This window comes from Protomyctophum parallelum, assembly GCF_964188405.1.
Source record: "Protomyctophum parallelum genome assembly, chromosome: 1".
NCBI classification, from domain to species: domain Eukaryota; kingdom Metazoa; phylum Chordata; class Actinopteri; order Myctophiformes; family Myctophidae; genus Protomyctophum; species Protomyctophum parallelum.
The window spans coordinates 59637791-59665337 of record NC_139697.1 but is presented as its reverse complement, the minus strand read 5'-3'; the positions used below and the strand labels follow the sequence as shown (position 1 = coordinate 59665337).

Below are 27547 nucleotides of genomic sequence, written 5' to 3'. Positions count from 1 at the left end.
GCCCGGTGATTCTTTCCCCCCTCCTCTGAACAACGCAGATTTCAAGTCACCCATCTTAGTTCTGCCTTTAGCGCTTGGAGAGGGACCCGTATAGCGGACTGCAGCTCGTTATAATTCTCGTTTTTCGACCCGGTATGCATGGCAATAGAGATAATGGCCAGAGGGGGATGCGATTAGGAAAACAAAAAATAAAAAAAATGTGTAAATAGCTTATTATTGTGCTCGATATGAAACGTGTTAAATTACTATTTTACGCACCGTAGGAAACTTTTGGGCGCACCCCTTCTGTTCACTTCTTATCGGCGGTATAGGCTATACACAAAGGTGTGATCCATGACGGAGACGATGGCGCTGAGTGGAAACTGTAGGACTAATAACCCCAAAGAGACCACTAAAGACCCGCCGGGGACGGCCCAGAACAGCTTCCCGGACGTGGTGGAGCTGAACGTGGGAGGACAGGTCTACTACACCCGCCACTCCACGCTGGTCAGCTGCCCGGGCTCCCTGCTGGGAAGGCTCTTCAGAAAGGACGCCGTCGCCGCCGCCTGTCCCGACCTGGCGAGGGACCCGAAGGGTCGCTACTTCATCGACCGCGACGGCTTTCTGTTCCGCTACGTGCTCGACTACCTGCGGGACAAGCAGGTGGTGCTGCCCGACCACTTCCCGGAGCGAGGCCGGCTCCGCAAGGAGGCGGACTACTTCCAGCTGCCCGAGCTGGCCAAGCTGCTGAGCGGCACCGCCGGCGCCGAGGACTACTACAGCAACAAGCCCAGCCCGGACGAGCCGTTCCCCGGCGGCAGCGACCCAGAGGACGGCTCGCAGGGCAGCGACCACCACCACCACCGGGTCGCCTGCCCGCCGCCCTCCCTGGTGCCCGCCGACCGCAAGAGCGGCTTCATCACCGTGGGCTACCGGGGCTCGTGCGCCGCCGCCGCGGGCCGCGGCGAGACGGCGGCGGCGGCCGACGCCAAGTTCCGGCGCGTGCCGCGCATCCTCGTGTGCGGCCGCGTGGCGCTCACCAAGGAGGTGTTCGGCGAGACGCTCAACGAGAGCCGCGACCCGGACCGCACGCCGGAGCGCTACACCTCGCGCTTCTACCTGCGCTTCAGGCACCTGGAGCGCGCCTTCGACATGCTGTCCGAGTGCGGCTTCCACATGGCGGCCTGCAACTCGTCCGTCACCGCCTCGAACGTCAGCCAGCACGCCGAGGACAAGGTCTGGTCCAGTTACACGGAATACGTTTTCTACCGTGAGTAGCCTATACTATATAGACACGCACGCACGCACGCACGCACACACACCACACGCCCTTGCTTGACGTATATGAGGGCTGAAGTCGAAGACGCACTTGGTTTGTGCACCAGAGAGAGAGAGAGAGAGAGAGAGAGAGAGAGTGAGAGAGAGAGAGAGAGAGAGAGAGAGAGAGGGGGGGGGGGGTACTGGGATGGATGGATGCATGGATGGATGCATGGAATCGATGGATCATGGATATACTCCATAGCTTAAACAAACTTATTTTGAATGATATATAGGCATATAGCCATATATATATGATGTTGGGATGAAGGCCCCTGTGGGAATACTATAACCTTACCTTATACTAACCTTACCTTGCCTGAATTGAATTGAATTGAATTGAATTGAATTGAATTGAATTGCCACCTTGTCTTTATTTATGTTTTCTTACAGAATTAATACTGTATATGCCTACAGTATGTGAAATAATTCATCAATCTTAATTGAGGCAAACGTTATCATAATGGTGATATTGATTTGAAGTGTTATGGCCCAGCACTACACTGTCATCTCTCTTGGAGTTAAGCCTCCAGCTCAACACCCATCTGACAGGCTTTTTTTAATTTTCATTTTTTTACAGCAGCATGCCAGCCTCGCTGCCAGTGCTCATTTCTTTGGTTGGATCAGATCGGAGATATTTTAATTATTCGACTCGAGTGAAAGCTTCTCCCACCGACGGAATATTGTGACATTTAATTGGGAGTCGTTAGTGGAATTCCTCCAGTCTTGTGTTGTCCAAGTAATGTGCATTTGAGTTGAACGGAGTGTAGGCGGTAGACAGAGAGAGAGAGAGAGAGAGAGAGAGAGAGAGAGAGAGAGAGAGAGAGAGAGAGAGAGAGAGAGAGAGAAAACAATACAATACAAAACAATATTAACAATTAAATACTTTTACTTCTACCCCACTACATCCCAGAGGAAAATATTGTACTTTTACTCCACTATGTTGTAGATTTCGATTACAATTACAAAACACACTAACCACTTCAGCCCTATATTTCAGCCATTTGAAAATAGCCAATCTGCAAGCTCACTGTCACGATGCTCTACATACTGTGAGCTTGTAGATCGGCTACACCAAATATGAAACGGTTAAGCCGAAAATCACCTTTTAACATTAGCCCGGTTGCTAGGCAACGCCTTCATCACCCCCAGCACCAGGATCTTTGCACACGGCCCCCATAAACCTCCAGTCAAAGTATAGGATCTCTGGAAATATGAGCGCTGTCCATGGTGATCGTCATCCATCCGAGGTCCGGATGTAATTTGTGATTTTCTATCGCATCGCTCCCGACATGTTAAAGGTTTTATGACATTCATTTTCATTTATTTTTCTTTTTTCTTTTAGGCTTTATGACCTCAATTACACCCAAAAAACCTGAACTTTGAACATTCAGTGGATTTTCTGTGGTCTGAAGTTTTCTTTGGGGTTTGGAAGGCTTTTGAGCTACAAAGAAAACAGGCAACACAGTGAAAACAGTGACATCTGCTGGCAAATCCCATTGACATATATGGGATTTGCAGGGTCTTACATCACTTACTGCCGGCAAATCAGAGCACCTGTTTGAGCCAGAAAACCCCAGATCACAGAAAACCTACTGAATGTTAAAAGTTCATGTTTTTTGGGTGCAATTGAGATTAGAAAACCTAAAAAAATAAGAACAATTCCAAAACCTTTTTTTTTATGTCACAATCCCTTTAACGTTTCTGGTGAAAGGTAAACAGCATGAGTGAGCTAATGCTAATATTAGCCTACCTTTACAATGGTGGTCTCCATGCCGGTAAAGGGGAAATGAAACTACCTACATACTGTATACGGAAAAGTGCATTTCGAATCCCGGACTATCTACAGTATTGATACTTTTACTTGAGTAAACCACGTATACTTTTTCCACCACCTTCTTTGTGCCCGGTGTCTCTATGGAGGTATAAAGATTGGACATAGTTCATATATATCGATCCCCCCAGAAGTGTTTCCTCCCCAACTCCTCTCAGAACCTGTCTACTCCTCTGTCTATCAAGGACTCTCTTTCATTCCTCTGAGAAAAGAGGCCATCATCATCTCAACCCCTGACTGCTTTATGATGCACTTTACTATTCCACCTGGCACCTACCACACACACACACACACACACACACACACACACACACACACACACACACACACACACACACACACACACACACACACACACACACACACACACACACACACACACACACACACACACACACACACACACACACACACACACCCGTCAGTGTGAGGGGGAGCCACTGTCAAAAGCAGGGATCAAAGGCAGGCAGGAATTAAGTAATAATGATGGCTCTCATCATGGTGGTTGTGATATTTCATGAGGTGTTGTGCCACACATTCCTCTCTGATGTAGTGCTATAGCGCACTCTTGAGGGGAAAAAAGGGAACATATTTCTGTTTGCGGACATTTTTAACTCAAATATTTGCTTCTGGGGACCCCTGGAACAAAATATTGTGAGATGGGGATCCGCAGTCAAATAGAAAATTGCTGGGCATGAAAAGGTTTGATAACCATTGATCTAGTTTTTCCAGAGTTAGAAGACATTTGTTGAATCGGCCTCAGGTATTATTGGGTTAAGTTCAAATGAAGAAATGCCAAGCCTATTAGTTTATGGGCTTTTGTATTGTGGTATGGCTTTTAGTTAACTCCTTTTTGCAACACACTGTTTGTTTTCAGAGAGTATACATCCAGTGTCTATCTGGATGACAGGACAAATCTCCAGTAAAAAACTCTGGCTCTGGTGTGTCATTAGCTATATAACATTCGACAAACCATTTAAGCACTTGTATGTTATGTCCTAAACCCTTACTTTTCAGGGAATGGAAGAAAAGAAGGTTTCACATGGATCCAGTGTAGTTATTTAGTCACAAACTCTTGTGAATACTTTTCATCGGTTTATAAAAACCCACAGTGAACATTGTGAGCTTGTAGATTGTTGATTTTCGTTATATTTTCGTTTTGTGTGACACTCACACGGTCATAAAATAGGGCATCCATTTAAGAAAACCCCCGCCCAAAAAAACCCAATATGAGAACAAGAACGATTAAAGAAAGAAAGAAAGAAGAAACACACTTCAAAATGAGCCACAGAAATACAAACGGAGCGACAGAGGCAATCAATCAAATGTACTTTCCAGTGCTTGACAAGCTACAAAGACAAAGAATACTGCAAATACTCAGGGAAACTGACAGGTATAAATACTGTACACTGGGAACTAACAAGACACAGCTGAACTCAAGGACAATTAACACAGGGAATGGATGGGGGAAACGGGCCACAGGTGACTGAGGTGACACAATTTAACAATAATCGCATGAGGCAATTACTTCAAAATAACGTACAATAATAAACACACTTCAAAATAAGGCACAGAAATAAACGGAGAGACAGAGGCAATCAATCACATGTACGTCTCAGTGCTTGACACGTTGCCTAACATCATCGAGATACTAATCCATCCTGATGTGTCAGACAACACACTTCCAACCACTCCAAGCCCGGAACAACCAATGCAACGGATCATTGGCAAAACGATATTTGACCCACTTGTGGTCGTGGAATGGATGTACTTAATCATGCTAGAGCTATGCTGCAAGCTCTGTCTTACCTTAGAAAGAGAGGGAAGACTCAATGAGATTTCCACAATGGAAATCAGCCTTTTCTTTTGCGTCGTTGTGCCTCTATCCTCCTTTACCTCAAATGTGTGAATTTTGTGGCAGGGCGGCTTATACGTACAATATAGCTATAGTATCAATCAATCAATCAATCAATCAATCAATCAATCAATCAATCAATCAATCAATCAATCAACCGACTGTATTCACAGTTTGTAGAATGGGTTGGCCAATACAGTTCAAACGAAAGTACAGGTCAATACAAAAACTGCTACTTAGGATATAACCTGAACCTGAAAAAGCACTTGTTTGCAGGGTCCTCCATCTTCAATTCATCAGAATATTTAAAGACTTACAAAATATACACTTCTATGAAAAAGAGGAAATCATCATACTGTATATACAGTTAAATAAAATAACAAAGGGGAAAACGTGTACAGTATAGCCTATGGAAATATTAGGGGAGAGGGGACTTGAACTCTTTTCTACAGGGGCCAGTTTCGAATTGCAGCCGCCCGTAAGTGCTTTTTGAGAGCGGTTTTGAAGGAGTCTAGGGATATACATGCATTTCTGAATAGCTGTTGGTAGGGCATTGCAGATTTTAGTGGCATAGGAGCTAAATTAATTTAACCCCTTGTTTGAGCCGAATCTGCCTTGCACGTGGTTAGTTGAACTCCCTCTGGTGTTGTGGGTGTGGACTTCATTGACATATTTAGAAGTATTTAGACAGGTACATGTACTACATGGGTATATCTTAGTGGTGTAGCGAATCTTGCAGACCAGGCCTATTGCAAGATGCTGTATAGTGTACTCTGTCGTCAACCCTAAGCCATTCTATACTATCAAAATGGGCAGGGGTGAGGTGGGTTCTTTCTGGGAAGTAAAGAACAACTACCTATGATATACAGGTTTTGTAGGCCTATAGGAGAATTTCACCAGGTTTTCAAAGTGGGGTCCGAGGACCCTCATATAGACTTAGGGAGGGACTAGTGGAGAAGATATCCAGTAGAACTAAAAGACAAATCATTTTATGTTTGGTTCCACTCAGATTTTATGCTCTGAAAATAGCCGATCTACTTTAGTCTACTAACATTTTACGACATTTAGTCAACATTAAAAAAACAAAAGCAAACAAAAGAAACAACTTTATTTTCACTAGTGTGCGTTAGCAGAAAGACATCAAATGTATCTTTTAGGTCATGAGCTCAAACGTTTGGGAACCACTGGTCTATGATATGCCTCCGAATCTGGGCAAGGTTTCAGCGCCGCAGATCAACGAAACAAAACAAAATCAAAAGGAACTGAAAGGAACTTGTTCTGTAGCCTGTACTGGCAGTGTGTGCTGCTCGGTCCACCGGTTTGTGAGATTGCCTTTGGACAGACAGACAAATACAGACTCTCCTTCTTGCTTTTTTTGCAGAACCGCAGCGCAAAAAAAGGAAGTCAAGTATAGACCCCTGGGGGACCCCAGTCGATGCTGGTTCAAGTGTTGAACAGGTCTCATTATAAAAGCTACGAAACGCATAAAAGGCAGTTCTTTTGGTACACCCACAGAACTCTGCCATCTATAATGCAGTCCCTCCTCCTATAGCAATAGCGCAGAGTGGTCATCTTATAGTAGACAAAGTCAGAATAATGGGAAAGTAATGCAGTGGTGGCAGTCGTTGGGGGGGTTCTATTCTTGTAACACAACAAGCAGGCGCATATATACGTGAGGTGTGCTGCCTGTCTGTGGGATTGGAAAGGAACCAAAATGAGATGATGCTACATTGCCACAACAATGAGTGTAACCCCGGGTGTGAAGGCAGCTGTCGTGTTTAGCATGCACCGACAATGCAGCATTGTTGGGAGTCGCTCCCAACAGGGGTAACGTGGTGGGGATTTCTCCCCCTCTCCCCCCCATGTGTCTTTGGCAAAGTTTGAAACGAGCTTCTAACCCGTGTGATATGGCCTCAGCGCCGGCTTGTCTCTTCTGTTACAACTGTGATACAGGAATCCATCTGTTTGGGAGCAGATACTGGAGTAGACTGCGTTTACATGAGGGCAGCCGCTTTGCGCTTACATCATACTCATGGGGTTTCCACCCCCCCCCCCCCCCCCCCCCAGGCGCAGGGAAGACAGGGATAATGTAAATGAGCTCTCTTGAATATAAGCTTGCATGTGCATGCTGTTAACATTATAGTGAGGTCATTTTGACATACTTTGTGATAGATGTGAAATGCATTTTGAGTTCAATGTAGCCCGTATTCATTCATAGCTCATACATTCTTAACCCATTCTGACCTGAGATCAGATTCTAAAAATGTCTATTACATCCTGATAGTTTCATTATTAACCCATTCTGACCTGAGATCAGATTCTAAAAGTGTCTTCGATTTTTCAAAAATAGCAGACCTACAAGCTCGTATCGCGCCACTCGGTGGCGCGATATGAGCTTGTAGATCTGCTATTTTTCAATAGCTAAAGCATAACATGATGCCGACACCAAAATGGGTGCCCGGTCAGAATGGGTTAATACATGGTTAATACATTAATTGTCCTTTTTATCCCCCCCCCGAATGAAATGTCAAGCAGTCAAAGCACTTGTTTTTGTTTCTTTGAGTCAGAACTCAACTTTCATAGTTCATCGTGCTGGGATATTACGTGGACTGACTGATTTATTTAGTCGTGTTACAGTATATCTTAGCTGTGGTGTGGGCGGACTGCAAAATGGATTGACCCTGATGATAACTGTGTTATCGGGGATAAAGAGTGTTGACAAGGCCAGCCAGTAAACATACGCTACTACTACAAATGGTGACAGGCTCTGTGTACTTATTGTGTGCGTGCGTGCGTGCGTGCGTGTGGCTATAATTGACTATAGTAGAATATGAGAAATAGATCAGAATTGTCGAGGGTTCTCACAAGAACGAAAAACGAAAAACGGGTTGTAAAAGGATTTTTAGAGCTACACAATTAGCCCTTCACTAAGTCCCTCCCCAACCCATCCTTGTCCAATAGGCACGTGAGCAGCGAACATTTAGAGGTTAGTTTTAGTGGTTTGAATGAATCGAATTATATAAAAACATGATTTATACATGTCAGTGTCATGCACCGAAAAATAGCCGATATGCAAGCTCACACAACGTGTTGCAGCACAACACATTGTGAGCTTGTAGATCTGCTTTCTTGGGGGCTCTGGGCTTACAGTGAGAGACGCCGCTCACTGTAAGCCCAGAGCCCCCCAAAAATCAGTGTTCATTTTGACAGCAAATTCTGATTTAGTGTTATTCTTTTTGAATAACACACCATTTAGTTCCTATGTAGTCATCTGAAATTGTTTTGTCTAGCCTTAGTCAACTAAATCACATCCTTTAGTCTTTTAGTTTTTTTGTCTTTTATTCTTAATCAACTTACAGTTAAAAATCCCGCAAAATAGTACGAATGGCATTCATAAAACCGTTGTCCTAAAATGTCCTCACACACACACTCACAAGCGTGTGTGTGTGTGTGTGTGTGTGTGTGTGTTTGGCCTGTCCCCATGTGCATGCAGCCTGCAGCTTTGGCCTGTCCCCATGTGCATGCAGCCTACAGCCTACAGCCTACAGCCTACAGCCTACAGCCTACAGCCTACAGCCTGCAGCCTGCAGCCTACAGCCTGCAGCCTTGGCCTGTCCCCATGCATGCAGCCTGCAGCCTACAGCCTGCAGCCTACAGCCTGCAGCCTGCAGCCTACAGCCTGCAGCCTTGGCCTGTCCCCATGCATGCAGCCTGCAGCCTACAGCCTGCAGCCTTGGCCTGTCCCCATGCATGCAGCCTGCAGCGCTAACAAGCAGGCTGGAGCTGCACAGCGTGTGCCTCAGCCCTCTGTAGGGACCTCTTCTTGCTTATACTGGCAAACAACAGCCACTTCCTGCCTTCCTTTGTTGACAAATGTTCCGCTTGTTAAGGGGGTTATGCTGTGCATCAGGCAGAGACCCACGCGTTGCGTTGCACACAGACGTCACGCAGACATCGGACAGTGGATGCACGCGTGCACACAGACACGCACGCACGCATGCACGCACGCACGTGCACACACAGACTGCGTGCAAGCAAGCAGGGGGAGTTTGTTAAAGGTTGAACTCACCCCAGTGGAACAAATGTAGTCAGTGACAGTCTCTTGTTTTCCTGCCAGCCTCCCGCTTGGCACGCTCACCTTTCCTATTGCTATCCTCCCTCTCTCTCTCTCGCTCTCGCTCTCTCTCTCTGCAGTCCCTTCTTCCATTTCACTTATACCTTCCACTTCTTCCTCTGCTGTCAGTCTCACAGTCTCTCCTCTTCTAAATTCTCCACTTCATTTGGCCTTTGGTGCTGAGGGCAAGGAGCAGCACAGCGGTACTGGTTGCCTTTATCTGCTTCACTGCACTGTCACGAATCCTCTCTCTCCGTGCCGCCTGTCACTGTCTCCGTCTCTCCCTGTCCTGCAGATCCTCTGTCTGTCTGTCTGTCCATTCACCTGTGTGTCTGTCAGCTCCCAGTTCATCTCTTCTTTGTCTCTCAACCTGTCTCCTTGACTGTCTTGCCTCTGTGCTGGTCACCATGAATGCATGAATATTCCTCGTGATTTGGGGGTAGTGTGTGTGTGTGTGGGGGGGGGGGGGGGGCAGTTCTTGCACAAGGGGAGATTTGTCCGACAGGGGATTCACACATTCACTTTCGCCTACTTTCTCTGTAGCCTTTCGGGTCCATTTTAAAGATAAAAAGAAAACGCAAAAGAAAAGAACACCATGGAAAGATGATCACATTCACAAACTAAAGAGAGCATGTAGAACAGCAGAAAGGAGATGGAGAAAAACTAAACTGGAAATTCATAAAAATATTTTTAAAGAAACCATGATTACATACAATAACGGTATAGGAGATGCTAGAAGAGCATATATATATATATAAACTTTATTACAGGCTCATGGCCCACAGGGTAAAACATACAATACATAAAAAAAAACTTCTATACTTCTCAAAGATCATTTCAGACAATAAAAATAATTCTAGGGTTCTTTTTAACACCATAGACAACCTACTTAACCGAAATGTGAGGAGTTTTTAGAAATAAAATAACATCCATAAGGAACAATATAGCGTCATCAATTAGGGATCACTCCAGCACACAGACAGTCAGACATATCACCATGAGCAATTTTAACAGCATATCAATAGAGGAACTCAACAAGATCGTTAGCAAAATCAAACCATCATCATATATTCTTGACCCAATCCCTGCCACTCTTTTTAAGAATGTTTTTTAACAGTATCTCATCTATAGTCCTGCAGATAATAAACACTTCCCTAGCAACAGGAGTCTGTGCAGAGGTACTCAAAACAGCCATCATAAAACCACTACTGAAAAAGCCCAACTTGGATAGCAACAACTTGGAGAACTACAGACCCATATCAAACCTCCCATTTCTGAGCAAAATCCTTGAAAAAACAGTATTTCTACAATTAAATCAATTTATCACAGATAACAATATCCTAGACCCTCTTCAATCCGGATTCAGGGCAAATCACAGCACAGAAACAGCACTGACAAAAATAGTCAGTGACCTCAGGGTCAACATGGATGCTGGGAAGGTGTCGGTGCTAGTCCTCCTGGATTTAAGCGCGGCATTTGACCTGATAGACCACAATATTTTACTCCACCGTCTTCAACATATTGTTGGTCTAAATGGGAAAGTCCTAAACTGGATACGAACCTACATCACAGGGAGACAATTCTGTGTTCGCCTGGTTGACAGTGTTTCTGGCAACATGCTGTTGATGCATTCAACGCAGGGCCCCAGCCAATCAGACGTGCGGCACGGCAAACCGAAACTATCGAAGCGTCAAAACGCCATCCTCCTCCGTCGTGCGGGGCGAGAAGAGAGACGACACGAAACGCTCCGACAATCTGTCGAGAGGGAGGGAGTGGGCGGCAGGATGCCTTCCTCCCGCAGGTTCCACTGTTGTTGACATCCGCTGTGTGTGTGGATGTCAGGAACACATCCGCTGTGTGTGGATGTCAGGAACACATCCGCTGTGTGTGTGGATGTCAGGAACACATCCTCTGTGTGTGTGGATGTCAGGAACACATCCTCTGTGTGTGTGGATGTCAGGAACACATCCGCTGTGTGTGTGGATGTCAGGAACACATCCTCTGTGTGTGTGGATGTCAGGAACACATCCGCTGTGTGTGGATGTCAGGAACACATCCGCTGTGTGTGGATGTCAGGAACACATCCGCTGTGTGTGGATGTCAGGAACACATCCGCTGTGTGTGTGGATGTCAGGAACACATCCTCTGTGTGTGTGGATGTCAGGAACACATCCGCTGTGTGTGTGGATGTCAGGAACACATCCGCTGTGTGTGGATGTCAGGAACACATCCGCTGTGTGTGGATGTCAGGAACACATCCGCTGTGTGTGTGGATGTCAGGAACACATCCTCTGTGTGTGTGGATGTCAGGAACACATCCGCTGTGTGTGTGGATGTCAGGAACACATCCGCTGTGTGTGGATGTCAGGAACACATCCGCTGTGTGTGGATGTCAGGAACACATCCGCTGTGTGTGGATGTCAGGAACACATCCTCTGTGTGTGTGGATGTCAGGAACACATCCTCTGTGTGTGTGGATGTCAGGAACACATCCTCTGTGTGTGGATGTCAGGAACACATCCTCTGTGTGTGGATGTCAGGAACACATCCTCTGTGTGTGGATGTCAGGAACACATCCTCTGTGTGTGGATGTCAGGAACACATCCTCTGTGTGTGGATGTCAGGAACACATCCTCTGTGTGTGTGGATGTCAGGAACACATCCTCTGTGTGTGTGGATGTCAGGAACACATCCTCTGTGTGTGGATGTCAGGAACACATCCTCTGTGTGTGTGGATGTCAGGAACACATCATCTGTGTGTGTGGATGTCAGGAACACATCCTCTGTGTGTGGATGTCAGGAACACATCCTCTGTGTGTGGATGTCAGGAACACATCCTCTGTGTGTGTGGATGTCAGGAACACATCCTCTGTGTGTGGATGTCAGGAACACATCCTCTGTGTGTGGATGTCAGGAACACATCCTCTGTGTGTGGATGTCAGGAACACATCCTCTGTGTGTGTGGATGTCAGGAACACATCCTCTGTGTGTGGATGTCAGGAACACATCCTCTGTGTGTGGATGTCAGGAACACATCATCTGTGTGTGGATGTCAGGAACACATCCTCTGTGTGTGGATGTCAGGAACACATCCTCTGTGTGTGGATGTCAGGAACACATCCTCTGTGTGTGTGGATGTCAGGAACACATCCTCTGTGTGTGGATGTCAGGAACACATCATCTGTGTGTGGATGTCGGGAAGCAGAATGAAGGCGTGTGGCGCCGCAGCACAGAACAGCCTCGTTGGTGTGGGACGTGCATGTGCGCTGGTGGCTGACAGGGTTGGCCATTAGCTTGCTATACGCTCTGATGAGTTAAGGCCCTGGTGTGGCAAATGTGTTGTGGCATGTGTGGAGTGGATTGGGTTCGTTATGGTAATGCTGTGCGTGTGTGTGTGTGTGTGTGTGTGTGTGTGTGTGTGTGCAGTATGTGACCTACATTACACTTCTGGAGGCATTTGCACCTTGTGCCACATTCTATGCCACACGCAAAGTCGCAAACACACACACACACACACACACACACACACACACACACACACACACACACACACACACACACACACACACACACACACACACACACACACACACACACACACACACACACACACACCCTGCAGTAACCAGAGCATATACAACGGTCTCAAAACCCTCACAGCCTTAATTGTCTGTTGATGATGACATCATCAGAGGTGGCCCCACACGCTGGCAGGGTGCCTGCAGGAAATAATTAGCCGTGGAGGAAACGGGTCGTGACAGGCATGATGTGGACAGCTGCTACCCTGGCCCCACATGGGCCCTGACACTCTGCCACCACCACCACCTACTGCACAGCATTGACCCCCCCAGGAAGGGGAGGAGAGAGGGAGAGAGGGAGATAGAAAGAGAGAGAGAGAGAGAGAGAAGTGTTTTTTATATGTTTGATGTTATTGAAGATTGACAGGAAACGAGGGAGTGCGTCGGGGAGTTGAATCAAACCTGGGACTTGCTTTCATATATTCCTATTATGCAGGCACTTTTCCTGACATACATACAGTACTATATGTCCAATTGTATATGACGTAAATTCTCCAGTCATTGTCAATGGGAATTTAAGGCTTTGTGTATAGGACAAATAGCAGATTTGCTCATCCACATATGATGCAACTTCTCCATTCATTGTCAATGGGAATGTAATGTTTGTGTAAGACGAACATCTAACTATAGCTGAATATAGGAGGGGCTGGCGCCCCTCAAAAATAGTAGTAACTGAACGCCAAGATGAAATAACTATATTACTTACTTTGTAGTACAAACTGTGGTTTTGTGCTGTCTGTCTACACTGTGGTATTGCTACCTCTTAGTAACTTAACTAACTAGTTACTAGTAACTAACTTAACTAGTAAAACAACATCTGGATACTTCTTCCACCGTACTGCTCTCATGGGCATCCGAGTCAGAATGAACGTTATTGTCACATTGTGACATCACATGATTCCAGGTGTAAAATAAGTGGGGTAAGTTATTTTGTGTGCCACGCTCCCAGCATTTTGCAGTTACAGGAAGAGTTTGAATGGATCGAGAAAGAATAGAGAAGAGAAGAGAGGAAAGGAGAGGAACAAAGAACATGTCAAAGGACAGGAAGGCATGGTGAAATCAATTATACCCAAGGCCCAATATGCATAAAGGTGCTATTTAAAAGAATAGCAATGGATAAGTAGCAATGCAGCAGGCAGAAATGCTTTGCGCCGCGTTTCGACCTTACAAATGTGGTACTATTGATCTGTGGTGTGAACAAGTAGGACATTCATTTATGAACAAAATATATAAGGTCAGAATATTATGAAGATAAGAAGTTTCTGCTCGACAGCACTACATTTCCCCGTGCCTATAGTGTGACGAATTTAATTGGAGTGTAGCGTCAGTCAGTTCACCTGCCTTGATGCAGTTGGTGAAATCACATTTCCCTGATGGTTGGCAGTCAATTACATCTCTAGGTCTGCGCTGTTATATCGTCGCTGTCATGAGGAAACCACCTAACTCCACATTCCATTTTGTTTTTCATAAATCAGTGCTTTACGTCTGTGTGTTGTTTTGAAAATATTGAACCAATGAAAAGTATTAAAAAGCACTTAAAGCTGCTTGTAAGCAATAATATGTCAACATTGTAATGACCTTTTTTTCTTTTCTTTTTTGGTATTCAGACAGGCAGAAATGGGTAGAACGCTCCCAAAAAACAATGTAGTCTCTGTGACACATCCAGGGGCCGCAATCTGCATTCAAAGATTTTCCTAGAAGCTTTCATTGGTCGATTTGCCTTTCTGCTTCCTGATTGGTTAGTCATTGCGACCGGGTTTTTTTGACCAATGACAAAGCTTCTAGGAAAAGTGTTTTACTCCCTCAAATAAATAAAAAACAACGTCATAAAAATTTGGACATATTATTGCTTTTATAGCAGCTTTAAGTCATTCTGAACGGGAACCCATTTTGGTGTTAGCATCATGTTATGCTTTAGCTATTGAAAAATAGCAGATCTACAAGCTCATAGCGCGCCACCGAGTGGCGCGATACGAGCTTGTAGGTCTGCTATTTTTGAAAACTCGAAGAACGACTGAATTTTTTTTAGAATCTGATCTCAGGTCAGAATGGTTAGAATCTGATCTCAGGTCAGAATGGGTTCATCAGACCAGTGTGTGTCCAGTGGAAACCTCGTATGAATCTGATCTCGGGTCAGAATGGGTTAACTCCATTGGACCCTCAAACTGTCTCCACCACCGCTCCCCCTCATGAAAGTAATTGACACTATATAAAGTCAACACCAACTTTGATGAGGCAGTGTTGCTTTGTTTTCAAACATACAAGGTTCATTTCCTGAAAAATCTTTTTGGAGTTAATTGGTTTCTTCCCGACAGCAGAGATATATGCAAGTGATCTGTTCAAATGTATGTATTCGAGAACACCATTGTATCAGCCTTCGGTGTGTCCAGACTGCATAAGACAAGTCTTTAGAAATCACATTTGAAACGCATTTCAAACCACTTGAAACTCACTTCAAATCTGATTCATTCATCATTCGTGCACGTTTTGTTCACTCTTACAGTATACCATACATCCAAATTAGAATTTGTGTTTTTTTCTTCTCGTAATTAACGCCCTACTTGATCACACTGCAGTGTCACACAAAAGCATAAAATGCAGCAGATCTACAAGCGCTTCGAGCTTGTACAGTAGATCAGATTTGCTATACTTTCGCTATTCTTTTTTAAATTTAAATCCTGAAAAGTTTTGGACATATATGAGGTTTCCTTGCACGCGACAGAGACACTATACAGTAATCCTCAGTGTCAATTTCACTCTGAAAGCATAAAAATTGTATTCCATTTGTATACTTTCGGAGTTACAGACCGGTAAGGTCATATTTGGTTCCTAACCCATTCTGACCGGGCACCCATTTTGGTGTCAGCATCATGTTATGCTTTAGCTATTTAAAAATAGCAGATCTACAAGCTCATATCGCGCCACCGAGTGGCGCGATACGAGCTTGTAGGTCTGCTATTTTTGAAAAATCGAAGAGCGACTGACATTTTTTTAATCTGATCTCAGGTCAGAATGGGTTCATCAGACCAGTGTGTGTCCGGCGGAAACCTCGTATGAATCTGATCTCAGGTCAGAATGGGCTAACTACAGGCTATAGATCATTTAGCCGGGGACCCGCCTGCAAGTACCCGTTGGGATGGGATTCCGTGGACTCCAATTTCGAGAACCAGTGAATTATTAGAGGGAGTCAAAGAAGAACAACAGAAGGTGCACACAGGCATGAAAAGCATGAAAAGGAGATTAACAAAGAGGAATACAAATAAAAAGGCAGCACAGGAGAGAGAGAGAGAGAGAGAGAGACACAGAGAGAGACAGAAACAAAGGCACCGCAGTAAACAAGCAGCTCCCCTAAGCCCTCACCCTGCCCACCTCTTCTCTCCGCGCCATCATCTATCATCAGCCCATTTCTCTGCTCCGCTGCGAGTCCCTGCTCTCTGTGGCGCCGCTGCTTCCACTCTGCCCCCTTGTTTGCTTGCTTAGAAGATAAATAATGTTCTCGAAACACGGTGGCCATGTTGGCATCGTGCATTAAAAGAAATTAACGGTGAGCTACCACTTTCTTGCATTCTGTTCCTCATGTAAAATGTTGCGTCTCGCAACAATTCATGTACAGTCTCATGTCTCACAGTCACAGCAGAGCAATGCATTCTCACACACCCAAGTTGTGCTCCAGTATAGTGACTGACAACTTGGGCAACATCAGTACGCTTGGCGTGACAGGCTTTATATGCTTATACCGGGACGACATGATTTACCACCCCTATCACTCAGTGGTGAAGAAAGTAACTAAGTATATTTACTTAACCCATTCTGACCTGAGATCAGATTCATACGAGGTTTCCACTGGACACACACTGGTCTGATTAACCCATTCTGACCTGAGATCAGATTGTAGAAATGTCAGTCGTTCTTCGATTCTTTCAAAAATAGCAGACCTACAAGCTCGTATCGCGCCACTCGGTGGCGCGATATGAGCTTGTAGATCTGCTATTTTTCAATAGCTAAAGCATAACATGATGCTGACACCAAAATGGGTGCCCGGTCAGAATGGGTTAAGTAAGTACAGTTTTGCCTGTTTTCAATGCAGCTCAAAAGGCTTCCAAACCCCAGAGAAAACTCCAGACCACAGAAAACATTATGAAACCTATATATTTTTTTTTTTAAATAATAAAATTAATGTCATGAACAATTTCATGATACTATAATATAATATATATATAACAATTTTGAGGTATTTGTACTTTACTTGAGTATTTCCGATTTCCAATACTTTTAGTAGTTCACATCTCAGAGCCAAAAATCTTACTTTTACTCCACTACAATTATTTGAAAACTTTAGTCAGTAGTTACTTTGGAGATTGATTTGATTAGAAAACATCAATTAACCATTTTAACCCTAGGCCTATACATTTCGGCCTTTTGAAAATAGCCGATCTACAAGCTCACAATGTGACGCGAGGCAACGCATTGTGAGCTTATATATCGGCTATTTTCAAATGATAGACATTCTGCAATATGAGTACATTTACTTTTAGTAAATTTTTGATGCCAAGACCTTTGTACCTTGTACTCAAGTACATTCTGAATTCCGGACTTTTACTCTAGAGTAGGCCTACTTGCAGTAATTGATACTTTTAAGTAAGTAAAACATTTGAGTACTTTTCCCACCACTGCTATCACTATATGCAACCCCAACAATGACGGCGTGGCTCCGCCTCCTGTCACCGCGTCTAACAGCTCGCCTGCCTTGTTTTAATTGTCTCCACCAGGCCGAAGGCATGGGGGGAGAGGGGGGAGAGTATGTTTTGCACTCCGTCACGGACGGACGGACAGACGGACGGTGTGTGTCCGTCCGTCCGTGTGTCCGTCCGTGTGTCCGTGAGCAGCTAATCTCGGCCACCGTTAACCCGGTCGATGCCAAATTTTGCACACACACTCCCTGGATGCCAACTATGAACCTCTGCCCCAAACTTTCCAGAACGGCCTGTTATAGCGCCACCAGGAGGCCGCTTTGTGCAAAACAAGTTTTTGCACAGTACACCTACAGATTTCGTCCAAACATCACGCAAATTGGTACACCGTCTCTCTAGAGCCATTCAACGAAACCAGTCTTTCAGATTTCTCAGACTCCATCCTGATTGGTTAAGATTGGCTTCCAAAGTTCACAGGAGTGCTCAGTTTCAAACAAAATGCTGCAAATCATGAACACATCGCGTGATTTCCGTGAAATTGTGCACCCACATTCCCACTAGGCCGAGGACGAAATGCCACATGAACAATTTCAACTCAGCCTCAAGGTGGCGCTATAACTGGCCGAAAACTGTTTTTACCTCTAACTGCACGGATCTGTGGATAACTTTGTATGCCAACTCCCTAGAGGCCAAGGAAAAACCTTTGCCTGGAATTCTTCACATCTGCTCATCCTGGTGGAGACCTGTGCCCAGAAGGGCACTTTTTCTAGTTGTTTTTATATAGTCGCACACGAGCTCCTCGTCAACCTATCACAGGCCGGGAGTGAGAATTGACGTGGGGACTGGGGACTACCGGGGAGGTACGTGGCGTGGCGTGACACGACATGATGTGTAACAATAGGCAGACTGCAGAGCAGTGTTCATTTTGTGTGACTGAGGCTATTTAGATATTTAGACGAGGAGTAGAAGACAAAAATAGGACAAGAAATATGTGTGTGTGTTATTCAAAACACTAAGACTAAGGGCTCCATTTTGGTCACCGCTAAACCCCTTATCCCTATAAACTTCTTTGCCTTTTTAACTTTTTTGCAAAACATGTTTGAATAGTTAAAATGGCCAGTCTACAAGCTCACAACGTGTCAATGTAGATTGGCTAGTTGAACTATTCAAAAATGTTTTTCAAAATAGTAACTAAAAAAGGCAAAGTAGATTAGGGATAAGGGGTTTAGCATGCAGGACGAAAATAGAGTGCTATGTCAAAATTAACACTGGATAAAAAATTAAATAAAGAAAGAAGAAAAAATAAAGCTAAACTCTGCCGTTGTAAGCCTCATGGCAAAATAGATTTTTCAATTTGAAGCGTCATCGATCGCAACGCTGAGGCATGAGATTGGTGGGGTCTGTTGTTGTTCCCCCATCCCCAGGCCATGTCACACTCTAGCCCATTCTGACCGGGCACCCATTTTGGTGTCGGCATCATGTTATGCTTTAGCTATTGAAAAATAGCAGATCTACAAGCTCATATCGCGCCACCGAGTGGCGCGATACGAGCTTGTAGGTCTGCTATTTTTGAAAAATCGAAGAGCGACTGACATTTTTAGAATCTGATCTCAGGTCAGAATGGGTTCATCAGGACCAGTGTGTGTCCGGCGGAAACCTCGTATGAATCTGATCTCAGGTCAGAATGGGCTAGTGGATCTACTGTACACCATTGGTTCTCAAAGTGGGGTCCGGGGACCCCCAGCAGTGGTCCAGGGTGTCACCGTGAAAAATCAGTAAAAATTTGTTAATGCAGCATCGCAATCATTAACCACTTTATCCATGTAGATGTTGTTGCAATGTTGGCTATTTAAAAATAGCTCATTCACCCCATTTAAATTACATTCATACAATTGTGGTACCAGTTTAACCTGCCGTCTCTATTTCGTGTGTGTGTGTGTGTGTGTTAAAATAATGTAAACCGTTTCTAGTTATGAGATTTGCTATATGGCTCTTTGCAGGTTCTTGAAGAAATCAACATGCATGCACTATAGCTCTCTTAAAAACATTAGTGGTGGGATCAGATCAGATTCATACGAGGTTTCCACTGGACACACACTGGTCTGATGAACCCATTCTGACCCGAGATCAGATTCTAGAAATGTCAGTCGCTCTTCGATTTTTCAAAAAATAGCAGACCTACAAGCTCGTATCGCGCCACTCGACGATATGAGCTTGTAGATCTGCTATTTTTAAATAGCTATAAAGCATAACATGATGCTGACACCAAAATGGGTGCCCGGTCAGAATGGGTTGATCAATTCATGTTTTGGTCACATATAGTCACATAGTGACACTCATCAGGATTCAATGTGATAGTTAGTAGATGATGATCTGTTTTGGGGTTTTGGCTAATGTTTATACAAACATGCTAATCCATTCCCGCGGTGGGGCCTAGCCGAGGCCAGAGGCTAATGCTATTTGGATGTCACTCAATGCCTATTAGCATCTGGACTTTGTGACAAACCTTCTCAGGGGCAGAGGTGAGGTTTGGGACGGTTCCAGACGCCATGATGCAGGACGCTGCCTCATTAGCAACCCGGGTCACATCCCACCAGCTGTGCTCTCTCCACCAGCATGTGGTCACGCCGTGATAATTTTCCATTCCAGAGAGCTTTATAACTTCTGAGAGCGGGGCGTCGTATGCCATTTCACTCTTAAGTGACCATGAAGTCAACAGGCCTGCATTTAGAGTGATATGGCAGCTGCAGCTCTGCGGGAATGTATTTTGTGTAGAGGTAGAGAGAGAGAGAGAGAGAGAGAGAGAGAGGGTGACAGAACAAGCCATTGTGGGTTCCATCTTGCGGCAGGGACCCTTTTTCCTTAATTTGGGGATTTAGTATTGTGTGAGAGGCGTGGCCCCGTATCATTTGTTATCTTGGGCCACAGCCTAAGTCCCTAAAACACCTCCATTACCCCTTACATTATGCATAGGTGTGGTTTGGGGCGTTACAATGGTTAAACCAATCACCATGCCACCTGCCATTGCCTTTAAGAGACCCATTATCCATTTAACATCATGCCCAGTGATTTACACTATGGCCCATGGCCGTGGAAGAGTGACACACACACGCGTCGGCAAAATAAATAGTGGGTTGTGTGGCTGCAAGTCGCAAGATAACGTTTACGCATAGTGGCGTGATTAACGGAAAATGTTTATTACTTGAGGATAAAGCATGGCATAAGAAAGATGGAGCCCTGTGTGTGTGTGTGAGGAGGAATGACTTGGCATAACAACTAAATTGGGGAGAAAACGGTTGTGGAACGCCCTACAGGCCATAACTACAGACCAGACCTACAGACCATAACTACAGACCATAACTACAGACCAGACCTACAGTACAGACCATAACTACAGACCATAACTACAGACCAGACTCAAATTGGTCTTGAAAGCATTCCCTGAGAATTAAGGGAGGGAGCGAGAGAAGGGAGATAGATGGGAGAGAGGTTACTAGATATGAGGTCCGCGTAGGCCCTTTTCCCCTTTTTCCGTCACTTAACCCATTCTGACCTGAGATCAGATTCATACGAGGTTTCCGCCGGACACACACTGGTCTGATGAACCCATTCTGACCTGAGATCAGATTAAAAAAATGTCAGTCGTTCTTCGATTTTTCAAAAAATAGCAGACCTACAAGCTCGTATCGCGCCACTCGGTGGCGCGATATGAGCTTGTAGATCTGCTATTTTTCAATAGCTAAAGCATAACATGATGCCGACACCAAAATGGGTGCCCGGTCAGAATGGGTTAAATTTGTATCACTTTGGAGATTCTTGTATTGTATTTTTAAGGTACTGCCTCTTGGCCAGTTCCCGGCACTTGAAAAAGAGATTTTGTCTCAATGTGTTCTTACTGGTTAAATAAAAAAATAAATAAAATGAACATCCACGTCGCGGTCTAAAACTATAGGGCGAAAGTCCCGCACCCCTGGGGGGCGAAAAGCTATAGTTTGCAACTTTGCATATAGCTTATGGTTAGCGTGCAGCTGCATTAAAACTGTACTTTAGAAATGCATTTTCAGGTTAACAATTTATTCCCATCAGGAGAGAGAAGATATACAGGATAAACAAGTGGTGAGAAAAACAAAACAAATATATAGAGAGCGGACCAAATTGGAACTGGAACGCCATTTAAAACTGAAGCTGGTAAATTGCTTTTTGTAGGGTTGTCTTTCCTGATTGAACACAATTGGTTTCCTGATCGAAAGCCTTGTCCTTTTTTACTTGCACACTAAATAGAGGCTTTAACTGTCCGAGCGTGCTCCAGTGCCTTCCTTCTACCTGTTATGCCCAACGAGTTAAGGCTCATTCATTCATAGTCTGGATCTTCGGTGGCGAGGTGACCACTGAACTACAACATGACGTCACGAGCCGCGGCGAAGAGCAAACCACCGCCACCGCCCCCACCAACATCGACGTATTGCTCATTACACGGGGACTGCTCATTGACTTAACATCTGCGATGTCATTTTTCCCTGTTCAGCTGAGGAGATACTGGTCTGGACGACACAAAGCAACTTGTACGTGACGTGACACAAGTTGTGTAAAGTAAATTTTCAGTTTTTCCTCATAGTCTTGTCGCCATGACCGTCTCTGTTTAAAAAAAGAGTCACATTACTGCGGTATGTGCGTATTGGTCTGATCGACGTTTATGGCCAATGGGCATTCTGACTGACTCGATATACCACGATCACAGGATTCTGCCTCGACTCATGTGACCAGTTTGACGGTCGGATAGACAGATGTGTCTCCACATACGTGAACTAACAGACGGACATACGGACGGAGATTCCACACATTTATTATGATATGTTTTTTTTTTCTCTCCTCATTTCTTCCAATCGGCCCTCCGGGGCACATCACCCCCTTTGCATGGCTCCCACTTTGAAATCCTGTGATCCTACAAGATTACATATACAACGTGTCCCTTGTCATCTGTCTCCTCCTCATCGTGACTAAAGTGCATTTAATCTATGTGAACAGAATCTCTCTCACCGGAATCGGGGCTAATCAAAAGAGAATCTATTCCTTTTGTGTGCGCGACAGAATTCTACAGTGCAGCCGAAACAGCATACGGTTATTCAAATTTGACAATTCAACAGAGCCCATGGGTCTGTTTCTCAATGTCCGGTCGGGGGCCCACCAGGGGTCCAAATGGACCATGGATGGTCTATTCTATTTTTTGTAATCTTTGGGACCCCAATCTACACTGCAAAATCAAATCCTATTGGAACCATTAAGTTCTATTTATACACTCTTAAGAGTAACGGACACATATTTTGCAGACCAAACTCGAGCAATTTCTGGATGTTATTAAGGGAACCTGCAGCATATAGCCTAACGTTTGAAAAGGCTTCAAAACGTCAACCGATTGGCTTTTATTTCGTGGTTAAAAATATATGTGTTTTGACAGTTTGACAATTTCTTTGATGTGTGTTTACAGTGGATTTATACTGCATTCATCTGTATTTTCTTTCATGTGTTCTTTCAGGTGGTATAACTTTCACTGCCATTTCCTTTTCTTTACTTTTGTTTTTCATTTTGTTTTTCATTTGAAGTCGGTGGGGCTAACGCTTCTCGAGTTACGTGGATTACAGACGTACACACAGAGACTTGGTGCATTTATAGTTAGATAAACACTTCTAGAGAGAGTTGAGATGTGACGGCGCAAAGTAATACAAAAACGGCGCACTGGAAGTGTTAAGTATAAACTGTGAGTACTTCTTTCCTCCGCTGGCGGTGTGCACCTGTCTCGTAGCCGTGATGATTCATACAAGGAGAGCGCACGTTATCCACATTATTGCCCCATCCACAGCTGCACGCCATCATGAATAATTGAGCTCTGTTTATGGGTGTGTGTCCTGCAATTTCTGGCAGCCCGCTATATAGAGGTCATCGCAGTATGGCTCCGTGTACCTGGAATGCGTTGATGGTGCCACGTAATGACAAGGCGCAAGCCTGTGTGTGTGTGTGTGCGTGCGTGCGCGCATGTGTGTGCGCGCGCGCACATGATAATTGGCTAGCAGCACGTTCACATTGCTTGCGGGGTTTACAGACTGCAGGCAGCGGGGCTGCTGGGAAATTACCGTAGCTCTGTGGAGAATAGCACATGGTTGCTGTCGGCAGAAACCTTGTATCTCCACCTTTAAACGTTTCATGTTTTTTTTTGTGTGTAAATTAATGCCCTATAGTAGTTTGTCGTGTGACGGTTTCACGCAAAAGTATAGCACCTCGCGGCGACATGCTGTGAGCTTGCAGATCGGTTATTCTCGCTACATTTGAAACGTGCGAAAGTGAAAGTGGTTACGCGTGTCTTTAGTATTAATGCAGTTTTTCAAAATAAAGGCGCTTAGAGTGCCCATCAAATGAGAGAGACTTTACTCGTAAAAACACCGCCTTTCATTTCCCCCCAAAACCGGGAGGTGAAAACTGATCCCTCTTTAAAATTCCAAATGAGATGCAGGATGAAGTCAGAAATTAGGACAGAACATCACCGCGATGACCAAACTGCGCGGAGGCAGCGTAGATTCAGAGTAAATAAGGACGTTGGTTCGATTGTATTGTACTTTTAATTTTTTGGACATACAAGGTTTGCGCCTGACAGCAACGACATGCATCACGGCACACACACATTTTTTCATTTCATTTCCATAAAAACTCTGCTCGCTCGCTCACACACACACATACACACATGCGTACAGACTACCACAAAGTACAATGCATAAGCCTGAGCACAGAGATTCATTGTTTACTCTAGGATAAACCTGGCCAAAGCCGATACAGTTTAAACAGCGTGCGCGCGTGCGTGGCTGCGTGAGTGTGTGTGTGTGTGTGTGTACAGTATGCTGTTTGTGAACAGGTAGATTGAGCAACACCAATTATCGACATCCATCATCTATGCAAAGTACGGTATGCATGTAATTTCAGCCAATTAAAAATGGTTACATGTTGACATTTGGCTGAAAAGCTTCTCTCTAGTCATTAGGGTTCTCCTTGTTAGGCACGCACGCACGCACGCACGCACACACGCACGCATGCACGCACACACGCACGCATGCACACACGCACACACGCACACACACGCACACACACACACTGCCCTTTAAGCTTTTAAAAGTGCAAAATGGGTGCAATAACGTAGCCGTCTCACAGTATTATGATCTGTCGCTGTTGAAGAGCAAGGCTCATTTGTCCCGATTAGGCCTAGCGTGCGTGCGTGACCGTGCACACGCGTGATCACTCGTGTGAGCGTGTGCATGTCAGGGTGGAGTGAAGGACATTCAAGCGTTCCTCTCTTTTCGTGACACTACGGACACTTTGGAGTGTCACCTCACCTCTCCCTCCATCTGCAGTTCCCCCTTTCACCCCCGAATTCTCTCTTCATGAATATTATGCTTATTTTCCATCAAAATGCAAAGTGTCTGTGCTTGAAAAGATGTGGAAAAGAGACGAGGAAGCAAGCCGTCGAGTTGGGAAAGTCAAATGGATATAATGCTAAGCCGTGGACTGACAGCATGCACTCAGCTGGAATGGGAGTATAGCTGAACTTGTCAAAAATCTTTTCCAAGTTTCAGCAGCACAGTGCATGCAATGCAATGCAATGTTCATAAGAATTGGCACGGCGGCCAAACAGCACTATTTAAGGGCATGATATGAGCAGGCAGAAGTTGTAAGAACTTCAATCAGTAACAGTAACATCACATTCTTGCAGGCTTGTTGTTGAGATTGATTTTACCAGCATGAGACTGAGCTACTCACATAATGTCGCGGATGTTCCATATGTTTAACGTACTTCCAAGTGTACATTATTTAAATCACAGATGCATGGTTTTCATATCATAAATGAACTTTGGCTAAAAGCTTGCGTTTAATCCATGTGGGTTCTTGTTTACTACTTGGGTTAGACTATCCACCTGTTTTCACTGGAGGAAAATGGCAGGAAGTGAATGTGTGCTTCACTTCCTATTCAGTTGTCACAGCCAGTGTTGCCATGTCTGCTTGAAGACAATTTTGTAGGATTTGTTTCTGCTACTTGCTGTGGCAAACAGGACACAGGTGGAGAATTTCTTTCAAATTAGAGACTATAGTGAGGCAACACAGGTAGCAACAGCAAGGGCAGAGAGGAAGCACTAGTTAGGAACATAACTACAAGATAAAAGTAGTGAAAGACAGAAAACTGACAGTAAAACATCTTGACATTGCATGCTGTAAAGTCCATGGAACTGAAGCCCGAATTACTGCTTTCTCACTTTTTGGAGATTGTGAGATTTCTTTTTTTTCTACAAAAAAGAGCTGATGTACAGGTTGTGGGGTGAGGCAGCTCCAGGTTCCAGAAGGAAGGGACACTGATTTGGGGGTTTCATGGGGGTCCGTGGCCTAATGCTTGGGCAAAAAGGGGGTCCTTGAAATAAAAGCGTTTGAGAACCACTGCATCACATCATTGCATGTGCTGTGGTTCAAAGGACGGACAGACGACAGCTAAGGGTTTTAACCCATTCTGACCTGAGATCAGATTCATACGAGGTTTTCCACTGGACACACACTGGTCTGATGAACCCATTCTGACCTGAGATCAGATTCTAAAAATGTCAGTCGTTTGTAGATCTGCTATTTTTAAATAGCTAAAGCATAACATGATGCCGACACCAAAATGGGTGCCCGGTCAGAATGGTTTAAAGGACAACTTTAGTTTTTTTCAACAAAGGTTCATGTTTTAGGTTGTTATTAGAGAAAGTAAAAGATGAGTGTATTTTTTTTTTTCATTTGCTGCTTTCTTTTGTTTTAGGGATTTTAGCTGTTTTTGACAGGGGGGCGGGGGCGTTCGAGCATGGGGCTAAATATGTATTTACTGTATCTACTGAATGTGTCAAACTGACATATTGAGCCTATTACAGTGTGGCTTCCCCCCAGTATAGGCTACCTTCATATTCAGTAGATCCTGTGAACCTTTGTGGCCAGATGTAATTTCTTGGGATGTAATAGGACTATAGTAAATTAAATGATAACAAAATAAATCGCTATAAAATTATGTAAAAGAATACATATTTAGCCCGCATGCTCGAATGCCCCCCCCCCCCCCCCCCCTGTCAAAAACAGCTAAAATCCCTAAAACGAAAGAAAGCAGCAAATGAAAAAAAATGTAACACTCATCTTTTACTTTTTCTAATAAAAACCTAAAACGTGAAGGTCATTACACACTGGCGAATTAGCGACGCGATGCAATAAGCGATCTGAAAATGCGAAATATTGCATGTTGCAGTTCGCCTGCGAATCTCTGCAAAATACGACACCAGAGCGAACAAATAAAAGCGAAAACGGTCGCATTTTCGCACATTCGCACATTCGCCACTGATGTGGAAGCTTGCATGGACTTCAATTGGTTTTTTTTAAATGCGAATTATTCGCACGAATATATCGCGTCGCCAATTCCCCAGTGTGTAATGACCTTAAACCTTTGTTGAAAAAAAAACTAAAGTTGTCCTTTAAGATCAAACATTTCTTTACTGGTTGCCTTATTCAATGTAGTAATTTGGTCACACACAGATGGCGGAAAAAACCATGTAAGGTATACCAACCTGCACATCGGGATGCTCAAGGACACTATCGACACCAACTCTGGGGGCGCCCGGGGTTCGAACCGGGAACCTCACGATTCCCATACGGCAGTTCTACCGGCCACTCTACCCCTTAACCCTCCGCCCGTTAAATCATTCAATCATTGAATAACAAGAGGACGCTTATTGCCATAGACAGAGGTCTCTGTCTCTGAATACTGTAGGTGTGGATGATGGCTGTTTTATCACATATATCTCAGAGTCCAATTAATGTGACTCAGGCCTGGTGTGACTGCTTACATACCAGCCCACGGGTCCACGGCTGAGTCGGACTCGCGCATTTGTCCGACAGTTGCACGGCACGCATGCATACGCCCACGCATGCATACGCCCACGCATGCATACGCCCACGCATGCACGTCTATAAGCAAGCAGACCTTGAATACAAGTTGTGGCACACAGCAGTCTTGAGGTCCTTTTAATCAGTGTGTAGTCACGGTTAACGCCATCTCCTATAGCAGCTGTGTCAGTCTATGCGGAGCGGCGAGGCACAGTGTGACAGATGGAGTCGGGGCACTTTTTC

General features: G+C 44.7%; 1 protein-coding gene across 3 annotated transcripts in view; it reads left to right on the top strand.

Annotated features, from left to right (window-relative positions):
- Nucleotides 1–333: 333 nt before the first annotated feature.
- Nucleotides 334–27547, top strand: part of kctd16b (potassium channel tetramerization domain containing 16b) — a gene marked incomplete at both ends in the record, with an annotated part of 147972 nt that continues 120758 nt past the window's right edge. For all 3 annotated transcript variants that reach the window (XM_083786313.1, XM_083786312.1, XM_083786311.1), the window contains one exon: nt 334–1249. In XM_083786313.1, coding sequence (XP_083642439.1) covers nt 334–1249 — 916 coding nt within the window. The remainder of the gene's footprint in view (nt 1250–27547) is intronic.